The sequence below is a fragment of the Hylobates moloch genome, unplaced genomic scaffold (assembly GCF_009828535.3).
Source record: "Hylobates moloch isolate HMO894 unplaced genomic scaffold, HMol_V3 SCAFFOLD_4, whole genome shotgun sequence".
NCBI lineage: Eukaryota > Metazoa > Chordata > Mammalia > Primates > Hylobatidae > Hylobates > Hylobates moloch.
This window is the reverse complement of record NW_026652279.1, coordinates 85,759,110-85,775,890: the sequence shown is the minus strand read 5'-3', so window position 1 is coordinate 85,775,890 and position 16,781 is coordinate 85,759,110. Positions and strand designations below refer to the sequence as shown.

The window sequence follows — 16,781 nt, the reverse complement described above, 5'->3', positions numbered from 1 at the left end:
GTTTCTTGCAAGTTTCTTGCATGAATCCCATACCTTCATGTGACCTCATTTTTATACTGTATGAAAAGGAACAATTACACAACCTTTTCCTATCATGTTGTCTTTATAAGGATCAAATTAAATTGGGGTAGAGAAATACATCATATAGAAAAGAAAATATTTCTAATCTTAAAATCTGTGTTATAAATTCATTTATGCTGTAAATTATGTATTATTTACTTTAACCATCCTGTAGTAAATATTATTAGTCTGTTATTCAAATGATGTAGCTGAAGTTCAGAGAGGTTAACTTCTCACCGATGGTCATATAGCCAGAAGTTTTGGAATTGTAATGGAAACCAAATACTATCAACCTTTAAATACCATGCTCTTTTTACTATTGTGTGCTGCCAAGGAATCAAAACATTTTAGTTTTGGGCTAGAATATCATGATTGAGATTCACTGAGAAATAGAAGGTACCCTGTTTATTTTTCATTGTTTAGAGTAACAAGTGCATACCTATTATGGGCTGGAATTGTATTTTGCTTTATACATACTATCCAATTTAATCCATACAATTTTTAACACACTGTATAAGTGACAAAGTACTTGATTGAGTTTCAGGGAACCTAGTTCACTTAGTAGTCTACTATGTGACTACATTACCTGAAATTTGTAGATGTTTTTCCTTCAACTATAAAATGTTTTGTTGGTAACAATCTTTAATGTCTTTCAGCTTTAATGGGCTGTGACTAATTCTTTTTAATCTTACCGTTTCTAACCTTGGATAGACCATGAAATGGTTACACATATAAAATCTCATATAGTAATGTAGTATAATAATCTCATATATTATAAAAGCATGATGGATAAATGAACCCAGAGACTCAAAGAGATTTGTTAACTAGAGGTAGAGAAAGTGAGGCTCAGGAAATCTTCTGAAGTCCAAGATGAATCTTTATTCTGCTATAACCTTACCTGCCTTTATGAGTCTATAGTGGTAGCTGTGCCAATAAAGAACAAGAATGCTAGTATGGAAACCATGACATGAGTAGAGAACAGAAAATATGCATTGTAATAGAGGATTATGATCAATAAATGTTAACTCAGAGAGGAGGAGATACATGATGTGACCAGTTTAGCCTGAATTAAGAAGTGATACTTCTATATATTATCTGTAATATATTATCTATTCACAATTCTTTTTATTTTCAAAGACTCCATTGGAAAATGTTCCAGGTAACCTTTCTCCTATTAAGGATCCAGATAGACTTCTTCAGGATGTTGATATCAATCGCCTTCGTGCTGTTGTCTTTCGGGATGTGGTAAGTTATACCTGATTGGTTTCCCTGAAATAAACCTTCTACTGTCATTCGTATGAAATACATTTTATAAGAAAGCTGCTTATGAAAACGACATTCCCTAGTATCTGGGATTCTTGGTTTATTGCATACTTCTCATTATAAAATGGTTGAACCTTAGCTTTCTCTGAAAGCTTATTGATAATGTTACTTTTAAAAAATGGTCTGAAATTTTGATGTAAGTTGCTTGCATACTAAGAATAGGACTAGCTCTGAAAAATTATAATTAACTTTACCTTGTATCAACTACTCCTCTCTTAGTATTCCTTGCTCCATTTCCAGGTACTAAAAATTTGTTATTATTAATGTTCCTTACATTATGGATGAAAGAGATCAGTTTGTTAGGTGTTACTGACAATTACTTTTGGAGGAGGGGCAATTAAAGAATAATCTGCATTTTAAAAAGTACAGGTATCTATGGGAATTTGAGTTAGAAAGATAGCTTAATAAAGCTAAAGGGAAAAGATAAGTTAAAGAGGTTTCATGGAACCCTCCAATCTTATGATCAATTACTCCAGGCAAATAAAAATAAGATTGGCTTTTTCAGAAATTGCATAGAAACACATATGGTGTTTCACATCAGATTCAATGCTGACAGCATCTCTTAACGTAGTTATTATAAACCAGCCACTTTGAATTCTGTTTTCCTTGTTTTAGTTGATGATTCTTATTTAGTTGTTGATTCTATATGAAATGTAGAAGAAAGTTTATATTTTAAATTTATATTTAACAGTAAATTGAATGGCATGCTTTGTACTTTAGAAAATGATTAAAATATATTTAGGTTATGTAAAATAATGCTATATGTTAGGAATGTACAATAGAAAACTCATCACTCTGTTCAATATATATTAGTTATAAAATGCTAGGAAAATTCCAAACATACCAACAGAAAAATAGACAATGGACACAAGGCAACAAACATGATAAAAATTCAGTATCCCTAGTAGTCAACAGAATGCAGTTTAACACAAGAGTGAGAGATTTTTCACTATTAAATAAACTAAAAATTTTAAAATGATAATACCTAGCATTGTCTGGGTGCAGTGAAACTTGCTCTGTCAAATATCACTGGTGTTTGAGCTTTCAAATAGCTCTTTGCTAATGTGGTTAAAACTCTTAGAAGTCTTGATGTCCCAATGAACCACTAGAACCCAGTGGTTCTGTAACTTAATGTTTTCATCAGAGATATCTACAGGAAATTTGGCAATATTATAAATATCCAGTAATAGAATTTTGGCCTAAAAAATCTTGGCGTAGTCATTCAGCAGTGACCTATTCAGCCTTTAAGCACATATTTTTGAAGGAAATTTAATGACAAGGGAAAATGATGATGATATATTTTAAGAGAAAGCAACAGCATGTAGAAGTACTTATATTACACAAGTATTACATATGTATACTGATTGTGTGTACATACATATGTGCATCTTTATTTTTAAAACAAGACTGAAAAAATATACCAGTATTCCACCAATAATTATCTCTAGGTAAACAGATTTTATTTTCTTCTTTATCCTTTTATGCTTTTTTGTAGTTTTAAATTTTTTATAATAAACCTATATTGTTTTTATAATTAATAAATAATGAAGGTATTTTTTTAAAAGGGAGACTACGTTAAAGTATAAAAACCACAATGTAAGAACTCACCGTAATCTAAACTCTAACCTAGACTTGGAAAGAAGACAACATTCTTACTGACAGTTTAACCATTTAGAAATGCGAATAGTCATCATGAAAAAATGTGTTGTGAAAAGGATTTTTTTTAATGGATGAATGATTAAAAACATGGAGCACATCTTCATCTCCAAAGGCACAGTCAGACGTAACATATAACATACCGAAGGAGTTTCTATTAAGGGTGACATTGTGTTTAAATTGTTAGTAAATTTTGAATTAGGTTATATGGTAGATGATGATCATTTCCCTTAAATTCATGGATATTTTATAAATATGTTCGATAACCCAGCAGTGGTTGTATCTGTGAAATATGGTGATGAAAAGAGAATGCCTTGGAAAGATCTGGGTTTGAATTCTGACTCTACCTTATACCAGTTGTGTGGTCTCAGTCTTAACTTTTTCTTAACCCTTAACTGGAAGCTTAGGATAATATGTATTTAGTGCTTGATACATAATATAAACCCAATTAACACAAGTTATATTACCTTGATGTTGTTTGGAAGGTACACCATGGCAACACTTAAAGCAGACCGGAGAAACATTATACAGCTCATGTCTTCTCAGTAATAAAATACCTGAGCAAGTCAATTAATTTGTATAAAAATTTAGTCATTCCCCAGATGTTTAGCCTCTATGTATACTGAGCTTCATTTCCAAAGACAGAACTGGGAATAAGAAGCACAATTGACTAGGAGATCTGGGTTTAAAAAAAAAAAAAAAAGCCAACTCTTTTCATGCCATATATAAAGGAGGTTTTCGTGTAGCTATGACAGCAGTTTAGTGTCTGTTATTTACAGCTCTGCCACTGTGTAGTTGGCATTCATTCATTCATTCCACACATATTTGTTGAATGCCTTCTGATTGCCTGGTACTGAGTTTCTAGTGTTAGAAATAGAAGTATTATGGGATATTATGGTCTGTCACAGCTTGAGCAATGTGTGAATCCGTTCTTGGTTGGTATCTTTTCTTAATCTGATTGTGCTTCATTTTCCTTTGTAATAAGTGCTTAGGCATTTGATTTCTTCACTTCTCTCTGTGTTTATCGTATCATCATTGTAGTGCAAGGAATATGCATTTTAAACAGTTTGTAAGACAAAGTATCTCTAGAAAAGCTATAACCCACAATATATGAAATAGTAAATTAAGAATAATTCGGAACAGATTTTATGTATTTTGGTCATTTTCCCCATTAGCCAGACTGTTTCACAATATTAAATCATCAGTAAATATGTCTTACTTGCTTTTTGCCTGCAAATGCACATAAATTATGAATCTTGTTTGCATTGTGCTTAGATGAAGTAAAGTGCCTGTTAATCGAGTTACTAGAATTTATTGCTTGTTTGTTTTCCTTATTTCTTATTCTGCCTATTATCTGTGGGCCACAGTAACTGCTTTCAGTTTTGGTTTGAAAGTATCAGTTTTACCTAGCTTATAAAAGAAGCTTAATAAAGATTTACATTTTATTCCTTAGATATACTCTAGTATATTAGAGGTCATATAATTTAGACTTGATACTTATTATTTCCCTGAAAGAAGTTTATCTAGGCTTTTTGAATAGAGCTCTCAAGGTTACATGCAACTTGTTATATTTTTGGAAAGCATACTTATTTTAAAGTTATCTCTCTACCATACCACAACCATTGTTTTAACTGTCATCGCTTTCTGACTTGGCCAGTTTGTTTCAGACCTTTTACCATTTGCTGTTCTCCTCTGGAAAAACTCCATTTTATCTTTGAGTTTGGAAATGAGGAGCCTGAAATATTGGCAGTGTTTTAGAGGTCATTTTTCCTGTGCAGAATAATGGACTATTATTTATTTTAAAAAATGTTTTATTTCCATAGGTTTTTGGGAAACAGTAGTATTTGAATACATGAGTACGTTCTTTAGTGGCAATTTGTGAGACTTTGATGCACCCATCACCTGATCAATATACACTGACCCCAATTTGTAGTCTTTTATCCCTCACCCACTTCCCACACTTTTCCCTCCTAGTCCCCAAAGTCCATTGTATCATTCTTATGCCTTTACATCATAGCTTAGCTTCCACTTATGAGTGAGAATGGTTTTCCATTCTGATTCATTGTGCTTCATTTTCCTTTGTAATAACTGCTTAGGCATTTGATTTCTTCACTTCTCTCTGTGTTTATCGTATCATCATCGTAATGCAAGGAATATGCATTTTAAACAGTTTGTAAGACAAAGTATCTCTAGAAAAGCTATAACCCACAATGTATGAAGTAGTAAATTAAGAATAATTCGGAACAGATTTTATGTATTTTGGTCATTTTCCCCATTAGCCAGACTGTTTCACAATATTAAATCATCAGTAAATATGTCTTATTTTCTAAGAAATCACTTAGAATAATAGTCTCCAATCCCATCTAGGTTGCTGCGAATGCCATTATTCCATTACTTTTTGTGACTGAGTAGCATGACGTAGTATATATATATACCACAGTTTCTTTATCCACTCATTGATTGATGGGCATTTGTGCTGGTTCCACATTTTTGCAATTGAAAATTGGGCTGCTATAAACATGCATGTGCAAGTATCTTTTTCATATACTGACTTCTTTTCCTCTGGGTAAATACCCAGTAGTGGGATTCCGGGATCAAATGATAATTCTTTTAGTTCTTTAAGGAATCTCCACACTGTTTTCCACAGTGGTTGTACTAGTTTACGTTCCCACCAGCAATGTAGAAGTGTTTCCTTTTCACCGCATCTATGCTAATAACTATTATTTTTTGATTATGGCCATTCTTGTGAGAGTAAGGTGGTACACATTGTGGTTTTGATTTGCTTTCCCTGATAATTAGTGATGTTGAGCATTTTTCATATATTTGTTGGCCATTTGTATATCTTCTTTTGAGAATTGTCTGTTTATGTCTTTGGCCCACTTTTGGATGAGTGTTTTTTTTTTTTTTTTTTTTGCTAATTTCTTTGAGTTCCTAGTAGATTGTGGCTATTAGTTCTTTGTCAGATGAATAGATTGTGAAGAATTTCTCCCACTCTGTGAGTTGTCTGTTTATTCTGCTAACTGACCTTTTTGCTGTGCAGAAGCTCTTTGGTTTAATTAAGTCCCGCCTATTTATCTTTGTTTTTGTTGCATTTGCTTTTGGGTTCTTGGTCATGAAATCTTTGCCTAAGCCAGTGTCTAGAAAGGTTTGTCAAATGTTACCTGTTGATACGATCAAAGATTGAATTAGCTTTTTCTTATGCTGCCATAATCATACTTCTGGCTCATATTGAGCTTATGTAAATTCATGTTTTATGCTCCCCCATTGTTTATTTCTCCTCTATTTTGTATTCATATAGTCTCTTGTTCCAGTTACGCTAGGATTTTAAATGTATTTCAGTTGTAGTTTTATCCTATTAATTTTATTCAGTTATAGTATATAAAACCCTTGATTTTTTTTAAAAATCCAGGACATTAAATTATTCTTTTCAACTTTGTGCCGTCTACATATTTTATAAGCACACATACTATGTTGTTATGTAAGTAGTAGATAATAATGGTCAAAAATGGACAAAGAATAAAATTTTAATATTCTAGTTTTTGGAAATTACATTCCAATCTATAGATGATATATTTTAGGAGTTTTATATTTATAGTTAAATAATACTTATTAAATAAAAATATATATTTAGCAGGTTTTTATAAAAGTTACATATCATATTTTGCCTCCATAAAGATAATAATATAGCAGTTTCTAGTTCTTTAAGAACTTATACTTCAAAAAGTTTGAGTGTTAAAACTGTCTTTTCATTTTTCATAGGATGATAGCAAACAAGCACAGTTCTTAGCTCTGGCTGTTGTTTACTTCATTTCGGTTCTGATGGTTTCCAAGTATCGTGACATATTAGAACCCCAGAGAGAGACTACAAGAACTGGAAGCCAACCAGGTAGAAACATCAGGCAAGAAATAAATTCACCAACAAGTACAGGTACTTAACATTGTATAATTATTTGAATTTTCACCATGATGTATCTCCTTTTTTTCACCTTTACGTCTAGATTTAAACTGGACCTCTTCATAATCACCTCAAATGTTTATGAATGGTTGGTATGGAAATGCTAATTTAGTATTCCTTAATTCAACAAAAATGTATGAGTGGTATTTTTATATAGTTGCTACATTCTCATTTTATCAGTATAGCTTTGGTTTCAGTGTTTCTCATTTATTAATACAAATCATTAATTTATACCACTGTTTAATATGCAAGTAACTCATATATTTTTAAATATATTACTTTTTTAACCTTTATTATAAACATGAAAGTAGAAAGTCATTATAGAGTTGTTCAATGCCAAGGATAAGCCAAAATACAAATCTTTGTAGCCAAGCTCACAAGTTGGATTTTTTTCTTTTTTAGCTGTATACAGTTAATTCAGTATCTAAATATTCTGTCAGTGATTTATTATCAATCATGTGTTCTAAACTTTATACCAAAGTGGCCTCAACTAAAATCAAAGACTTGTGGAAAGTTAACATGGACAACCACCTTGGGTCATGCTGCCTTTTTCATTTGCAGAAAATGCTCATGTTGCAGCAGTTCTTGCATTACTAGCTTTGCCCACTCTGCTTGAACAGCATAAACACAGTTTCTGGCAACTAACATTTTAATATTGGACACCTTCTATCATTATCATTTCCTTCCAGGTGTTTATATCAAGGTTGTTTCTCTATTGTTTGCAGTGAAACCTTGATAACCTAATGGTTATTTCATGTACCACTGGATTAATTTGTAGTTGAAATTTTCTTTCCTAAATAAATGCATATGATTTATAAATAAAATGGATATTTTAAAAAGTGAGTAGAAATTAGTGGTGAAATCTCTGCATCTTGTTTTTCATAAGCATATTCTATTTCATATGCCTTTTACTGATGTCATGGAGATATGGATTATGCTTTAGCTGCAGTATTTTGCTGTTGCATGATACATGTACTTTTAACACATAAACATGAGAATATTTCATTATAATGTACTTTTGCTTTTAATTTTATTCTTCGAATTAAACATCATCCTACCATTTCAGTTCTTGTTTTTTCACCTTTTAAAACACTAAGACATATCATCTTCTTTTTCTTCATTTTTAATGCTTTTATATCCATTATATGTACAAAAAGTAATAGTATAGTGAGCCTTCTAGTTCTGATTTTCTTGTGTATTTGTATGTCTTTGTGTATGTTGCTAGAATTACTCTACTTAACAAGTGTATTGTTTTCTTTCTCTTAATACATAACCTCTTTTCTTCAGAGATGCATTTGTTATTGCTAGTATTGTTTGCATGTTGCAGTAATATAGAATTGTCATGGATCTTCAGTGGACCATGTGGCAGGTTGTTACATGCTGGCTCAAATTTGATTCCATGATTTTCTCCACAGTTGTGGTCATACCATCTATCCCTCATCCAAGTTTGAACCATGGATTCCTTGCCAAGTTAATTCCTGAGCAGAGCTTTGGCCACTCATTTTACAAAGGTAATATTGACCTCATCTCCTGACCTGTTTGGGTATTCTTATTTCATGAATTGTTTTAAAATAAATATTCATGATATAATTGTTTATAAACAAGTATATACCTCAGGTTTCATGGAGATATGATACGTTGTATTTATACCTAGCTGTTGAGAGCAAAGTATAGCTTTTATATTTGTATTTTATTATATTTCTTTAAGTATCATCTATAAATTAAGGATACCTAATTATATGTATATTAATATGCATAGTGGTACCACTCAGGAGAGATCTCAGGAGAGTCACAATTCAGTAGTGGGACTAAATGAGCCTAATATAAAGGCTACTCTAGAATGAACCTTAAAAACATGCCTTGAAAGCATCAAACTGATCTATACGTTATTTAACTTCCAGTTAGAACAAAGCCCCAACACTGTTTAAAGGAATGCGAAAAGTCCTTACCAAAAACCATAAAACTAAATGTTAGACATCCAACAAAAATTATTAAACATGCAAAGAAGGAGAAAAATGTGATGCGTAAGCAAAAGAAAAAAATCAATGAATAGAAATAGATTTTGAGACACCAGAAATGGCAGAACTATCAGATACAGACATTATAGAAGCCATTACATGTATATTCAAGATGTTTTTCAATGTAATGGAAAAAGTTAACATATTGAGGAGAGAAATGGAAGATATAAAGAAAAAAATGACAATTTTAGAGATGAAAAATACAATAGCCAAAATGATAATATGTCTGTGTAGGAGTAACATAAGATTACTGACTTCAGAACAAAGGATTATAATAGGTAGAATTCTGTGATAGCTCCAAGATTTTCCTGTGTACGCACTCTGCAAAATTTCTGGGATGGTAAATATGATGGTGTTTATTCCTGTGATTAGGTTATGCTGTATGGCACATTGGCCTTTAAGAAATGGTGATTATCCAGGTGGGCTTGACCTAATCGCATGAGCTCTGTAAAAGAAAAGAGTTTCCTCCTCTGGTCACAGAACAGGAAGTCCGAGAGACTTGAAATGTCAGAGAGATTTGACATGAAGGAGGATCTTTATTGCTTAGATGGAGGTGACCATCTTATTGCTTAGATGGAGGAGCAAGGACCTGAGAAAACCACATAGCTAATAGCACTCACCAGCTGACAGCCAGCAAGAAAGTGGGGACTTTAGTCCTACAGCAGGAAGGAACTGAATTCTGCCAATAATTGAATTAGTTTTGAAGAGGACCCTGAGCTCCAGGTGATACAATACTTCAGCGTATTCCATAACTGGCTAATCATATGGAACAGCAACTTTTGGAACAAATAAAGCTAGCAAAATATTTTTGTGACAACTTGATGAATGTACAAATATTATTTTTTATAAATGTGCAACCTTTAAACAGCATGATGAAATGAAGGGAAAAATATTGTTTTCAACTTTACTCCTGGCTGACAAACACATCTAGCTCTAAACCGTGCAAACCAAAAAAAAGGATGAGATTGTCAGCAAACATCACCTGGAGTTTGTCTGGTGGGGTGTGTTCCAAAGGCTCTGCTATGGAAAGTATCCGGGTGTATCTGCCCAGATTAAGGAGCCTATATCAGAATATTAATGCACGTTGTCAAGAAAGTCTTGCTATGAAAATAGTGTCAGTTAAACTGAAAATAGTTTCAGTTACACTGAACAGTGGTATTAGTAGCATAATAACATTTTGAATTACTTTAAGGCCAATGTGGTAAACTTGCTATTATTCTTTATATTATGTGATATTATGGCAGATTATCATAACTGTTACTGCATGCTGTAGTGCAGCGGTTATTGGGGGAAAATGTCTGTCAAATATTTTTCATGAACTCAATTCTTCCAAATGGGGAAAGATATTTTTTCATGATAGATATGATCAAAGAGCACAAACAAAAGTTAAAATCTTAGAGGTACACAATTTCTGTGATATGTTTCACAATTTAATAATAATTATCGGCCCAGCTCGGAGGTGCATGCCTGTAATCCCAGCACTTTGGGAGGCCGAGGAGAGAGGATAGCTTGAGACCAGGAGTTTGAGACAAGGCTGGGCAATGTAGTGAGACCCCATCTATACAAAAAATTAAAAAAATAACCAGGCATGGTGGCATGTGCCTGTAGTCCTAGCTACTCAGGAGGCTGAGGTGGGAAGATTGCTTAAGCCTAGGAAGTTTAGGTTGCTGTGAGCCGTGATTGTGCCTACTGTACTCCAGCCTGAACAACAGAGCAAGACCCTTTTTCAAAGAAAAAAAACTATTAAGTATTCTGATCTTTAGGAATGATCTGATTTTGTTCATCTTTCAAGTTATCACCTGTCATTTTATGGATTGGGCAGACTATTTTATATTTTATTTTCCAGCAATAGAAGATTCACAGATAGCAAATTCATGGATCTGGAATCCATTTCTGTCATTGAAATATAACTTATATCTGATTATAACTATACAAAATGTAGAAGAGTTTTCATTCCATCAACATACCTGTGTGACACTACTTTCTCCTCTTTGAGTGTTATTGACAGAAAACAAAAACAATTTAAGTATTTGTTATTCCCCTGAGTTGCTTTATTGCCAGTTCACCTTAGATTAGATAAATTAACGAGCAAAAAGCTCATTGTCAACATCATAAACTTTATTTATAATCGCAATGTTTGTTCAAAATATTCATATAGGCATTTGGGAGGTGAGGATCACTCTTTACCTAAAATTTTTTGTTTAGTTATGATGTGTAATGAAGAAAAGTTACAAGTGTAATAGTAGTTGTCTAAATTAATCACCAGTTCACTTTCGGTGAACAACACAGGCTATTTTTATAATTGTATTCTTTTTCTTTGTGCTATTTTTGTCTGATTGATATGTAATTTTATGTCTGCCTAATCAAATAACAAAAACAGTTGTGCTTTTGTGTAGTTTTAAAATTTTTTATTTTTTCAGTAATTTACTACAATTAGTAAATAAAATTTTATATTTTATTTTCTAAACATGTCAGTGAATGATGGATTGAGGACATAAAAGTACATTTTCACAAATAGTTTGAGAAACCCTTTTCTGGACTACTCTTCAGCTCCTTCATACCCTACTGCCTTCTTTCAGCTCCTTTTTGAGACTTTAAGAAAACTCTGAATTAATTAGCTCTCTTGTCTCTCTTTTTAAATTTTGATGTAATCCCTTAGTTCAGACTCAAATGCCTTCTTGAAGTATTGCCATAGTTTCTTAATTGGACTCTTAGTTTCTAGGCTTTCTCTCGGTTTATTACTGACAATTTTGGAAATAACACTAATATATAATACAATATAGTAATATAGTAAGTATAATTTATGTACCATTTTAATATAATAAATATTTTATAATATATAATAACTATAATAAAGTAATTTTTCTTCCTAAAATTCTCAAAAGGCTCCATGTAATTTTGGGGACAAAGTTAAAATGCCTTAACATGGCAAAACTATTCTAATTCTGACTTGCCTCAATTACAATAATCATCTCCAAAGTAAGTTCCTTACTTCTCTTACTGATCGTTATTCTTTTATTTTTACAGTTTTGCTGCCAATTTCATTGTTTTAAAAGATAAAGCAGATTATGTCCTTTCTTGACATAAAATTTCTGGTAGTATTGAGGTAACATTTCACAAGGGCCGTAGATAAGATGACTGTTGACTACGTTTCCAACTTTATCTCATGCTATCCTTTCTTTTGCTCACTGTGAAACCGTCTCTACCTTCTAGTTTTTTAATCATGCCAAGCATTTTCATGCTTCAGGATGTTTGTATTTTGTTCCTGGCTTTTGGCTCTTTTCCCTGTTTTCTGTGTGACTGGTACCTACTCATTCTTCAGGTCACCTCCTCCGAGAGACCTTCCCTGACTCCTGTAACTGAGTGCTTCCTTTCCATTATTATTTTTTCTCATATCATCTTGTTTTATTTCCTTTCTTCTATTCAGTGCTTTGTTTAATTGTTTATTAGAATGTATGCTTCAAGAGGGTAATCATAACTAACTTTATTTTAGTTTAGGTATTTATGGTGTACAATGTGATATATTGATATTTGTATGCATTAGGGAATGATTAAGTCAAGCTAATTAATGTCTTCATCACCTCACATATCATTTTTTGTGTGTGGTAAGAATGTTTAAAGTTTATTCTCAGCAGTTTTCAAGTACTGATACATTATTAACTATAGTCACCGTGCTGGAAAATAGATCACCAGCATTTATTCCGTCTCTGTAACTGAAACATTGGTCCTTTTGATGAACATCTTCCCAGTCCCTAGTAACCACCATTCTACTCATTACTTCTGTGAGTTCAACTTTTTAAGATTCCCTATATAAGTAAAATTATACCTATATTTGTCTTTTTATGTCTGACTTAATTTAATGCACTGTCCTCCAGATTCATCCATGTTGTCATAAATGACAGGAGTTTCTTTTTTATGGCTGAATAGTGTTCCATTGTGTATATACATTTTATTTATTCATTCATCTGTTCGTCAATAGACACTTGATTCCATATCTTGATTATTGTGAATAATGCTGCAATGAACATTGGGGTGCACATACCTCTTTCAAATACTGATTTCATATCACTTGGATATATACCCTGAAGTGGAATTGTTGAATCGTATGGTAGTTCTATTTTTAATTGTTTGAAGAATCTCAATACCATTTTCCATAATAGCTGTCCTAATTTTCATTCCCATCAACAGTGTACAAGGTTTCCCTTTTCTTTACATCTTCTCCAACACTTATATTTTATTTTTTGTTTGTTTTTTTTTTTGTGATGGAGTCTCACTTTGTCACCCTGGCTTGAGTGCAGTGGTGTGATCCTGGCTCACTGCAACCTCCGCCTCCTGGGTTCAAGTGATTGTACCACCTCAGCCTCCTGAGTAGCTTGGATTACAGCCACGCCCCACCGTGCTGGGCTAATTTTTGTATTTTTAGTAGAGACGAGGTTTCACCATCTTGGCCAGGCTGGGCTCGAACTCCTCACCCCAAGTGATCCACCTGCCTATGCCTCCCAAAGTGCTGTGATGACAGATGTGAGCCACTGCGCCTGGCCACATTTTCAATAATAGCTATCCTGTGTGAGGTGATATTTGCTTGCGGTTTTAATTTGCATTCTTCTAATAATTAGTGAAGTTGAGCATTTTTTATATTCCTGTTAGCTGTTTGTCTTCTTTTGAGAAATGTCTATTCAAGTTATTTGCCTATACTTTAATTGGGTCATTTGTTTTGTTGCTCTTGAGCTGAGTTCCTTATATATTTTGGATATTAAACCTTTATCAGATATATAATTATATATGTTGGCATTTTATTATTAGTGTTATTGGTTGCCTCTATTGCATTATTAAAGTGCATGATACATTTTAATAGGATTTATGTTTTTTTTTTCCTTTGAGAAGAAAAGGAAAAAGAGTAAAAACAAGCTAGGGCAAGAGAAAAGCAAAATATGTATATATGAATATATTGTAAGTTCTAGTCGATAATTTATTTAAAATATAAAATTATAACTACATTAAAATTTGAGTTCTAAACATTATTTGTAAGTGGGACTTTGGGAAGAGCAAAGTAAGAACCTCCAAAATACTGCTTCTCTAAAAGAGCAATGAGAACACTGGCAAAAACTGTCAAAACCAACTTTTTCGGTTCTTTGGAAAGCAATCAGAGACTTACAACAACCCAGAGGGTGTTAATTCAAGAAAAACTCTAGACCTTTGTAAGAACAGCAAGATTTAGAGTGATTTAACTCACCCCATTGCCATCTACCTTTCCTCAGCTCTGTGGTAGCTTTGAAAAGCAGAGGCCAGACACCAGTGGTGGTTTTGAAAACCAGTAGCCTAGCAGCCACTGAGGATAGGAGTGGGAGTAGGTTAGGTTTGGAATTCCTTAGAAAGTCTCGACCTCAGAGCATTATAACTATTTGAACTGTATAGAATCTTCCTGGAAAAACTCCATTCACAGGGCTTATTATTATTTGACCTAATCTAGAGCTTGTTTAGTGAGAAAAGCCTGTCTCCAAGATATTTGTTGAAAATAATCAGCATTTTTTTAAAATGTTGCAACTGCCCGAAGTGACAGTGCCAGTTGGGGCCAACAAGAACCTTGCCTAAAAGCTTAAACAGATGTGAGAATGAGATATCCATGTTCCTGGGGCTGTCCTCAGGCCCAGGGAAGGCCTGAGAAGGCCTCAGTCTCTCACCTTTGGCTGACCTTGAGGCCCAGCACAAGAAGGAAGCACAGGCTAAGAAAGAGTTTTAAACCATGGGAACATTGCAAGCATACCCAAACACACACACACAGAGCCTGTGGCAAAGGGTGGAAAATTTATTGGTTCAAGACATTTAAGACAATGTCTGTGCAATCATTAGCTGACCACTAGGTTAACTGAGCAGAGACTTAAGTGGCTACAGATGATGGAAAACAGATTTTACAGAATTAGTTCAGGAAAATGAATAAACAGAACAAGAACAAACTGTAGATGGGGTCAGATTTCCATGATTGCCACATTATGTTATTTAAAATATCCAGTTTACAACAAAAAGAATTATGAGACAAGCAAAGAAATAGGGAAGTGTGGTCAATACACAGGGGGAACAAAGCAGTTGATATAAAATGCCCCTGAGGAAGCCCAGATATAGTACTTACTAGATAGACACTTTAAACCAGCTATTTTACATATGCTCAAGTAATTACAGGAAGCATTTTCTAAAGAACTAAAGGTATAAGAGCGATATCTCACCAAAAGGAGGATATCAATAAAGATATATGTAATAAAGAACCAAATAGAAATTCTGGAGTTGAAAATCGTAATAACTGAAATGAAAAATTCACTTAGAGGGGTTCAGCAGAAGGTCTGAGCTGGCGGGAAAAGAGTCAGCAATGTGAAGATAGCTCAACTGTGTTTATCCTACGCTGGGGAACAGAACAAAGAAAGAATGAAGAAAAGTGAATAGAGCCTCACAGACCTTTGTGACACTATTAAGTTGAACCAACATATGTATACTGGGAGTCTCAGAGGAAAGAAGAGAAAAAGAAAGGAGCAGAAAGAAAATTTGAAGAAATATTGGCCTGAAAACTCCCTACAGTTGATGAAACTCATTAATATATATGTCTAAAAAGCTCAATGCACTCCGAGTAGGATAAACTCATAGAGACCCACATATTGACACAGCGTAGTCAAAACATCAATTAGAAGATTTTCTTGGCTCTTAATTTTCATTTTGTCTCTTATGGGCATATAATTTAGTAATAATATTTAATTCCTGAAGTTGTATTCTTTTCATACACTTAGTGTAGCAAGCAAACAAAATAAATCATATATAAATAATTGCAAATATTTCATTGCAGTATTTTTGTTTAAAATGAACTTTAATGAGGATTTAAAATCTTTTTGTGTATTTTTTTTCCTCTTTGGAGTTAAGATATTTAATTAATTTTGCATTTATGAATTTAATATAAACAAAATGTATAAGTTAGTTACATACAGCTTTTTATGTTTTATTTTAAATTACAGTGATTTAGTTTGCTTATATTGTTATTTGAAGTGCCAAAGCTTAATATAATTTTTAGTGCTATACTAACAAGGTGCTGTATGTTTCTTTCATGATATTCCTTATTTACAGAGTTTGGAAAATGGCAATTTCAGTAACTTAATATGTAAGACATATTGAAATTCTTCATAAATCATGGTAAAACAGGATTTTTGGAGGAAGGAATGTGATACGTGAAGTCACCGTGTAAATATCATGTCATTTGCTGAAGTTGTCCTCATATTTTTCTCAAAATGTATTAGATGAACTCATTATAGTCAATGAAAAACAGTAAGAAAAAGAGACATCTGGCATCCAAATGCCTGTTTCTGACAAGGTTAAGATCACTCTGGCTAGTAATGTTTCTGCTCTGTATACTGACATTGCCTGTTGCCACAGAAACTGATAAGAGCTATTGAAAACTTACATGCCTGTGATTAACATAACCTACACAGATGCAATCATTTATAGTTTCTCTGCAGTTCATACCTAACTTCCTATTTAAATCATGGATTAAATCCTCAAAGTACTTTAGTGTCACAAAGAGGTATTCTGGAAACATAAGTTATCTAAGTTGAAGTTTATAGTATCAACTGAGAGCATGTTCTGTTAAAGATGTAAATGCATACTGAGAAATATGTAGGATTTTTGACTACTGATCTGTTTTTTATTGCTATTACAAAATATCCTATTGGCATTTAGTTTTATTTCTATGTAATATCACAGCATGTATGCTTTACAAAACATATTTATTTGAA

General features: G+C 32.9%; 1 protein-coding gene across 4 annotated transcripts in view; it reads left to right on the top strand.

Moving 5' to 3' along the window:
* NBEA (neurobeachin) overlaps nucleotides 1–16,781 on the top strand; it is a 736,578-nt gene that overhangs the window by 254,005 nt on the left and 465,792 nt on the right. For all 4 annotated transcript variants that reach the window (XM_058437671.1, XM_058437670.1, XM_032150485.2 and 1 more), the window contains 3 exons: nucleotides 1,198–1,305; nucleotides 6,799–6,967; nucleotides 8,410–8,505. In XM_058437671.1, the coding sequence (XP_058293654.1) occupies nucleotides 1,198–1,305; nucleotides 6,799–6,967; nucleotides 8,410–8,505 (373 nt within the window). The remainder of the gene's footprint in view (nucleotides 1–1,197; nucleotides 1,306–6,798; nucleotides 6,968–8,409; nucleotides 8,506–16,781) is intronic.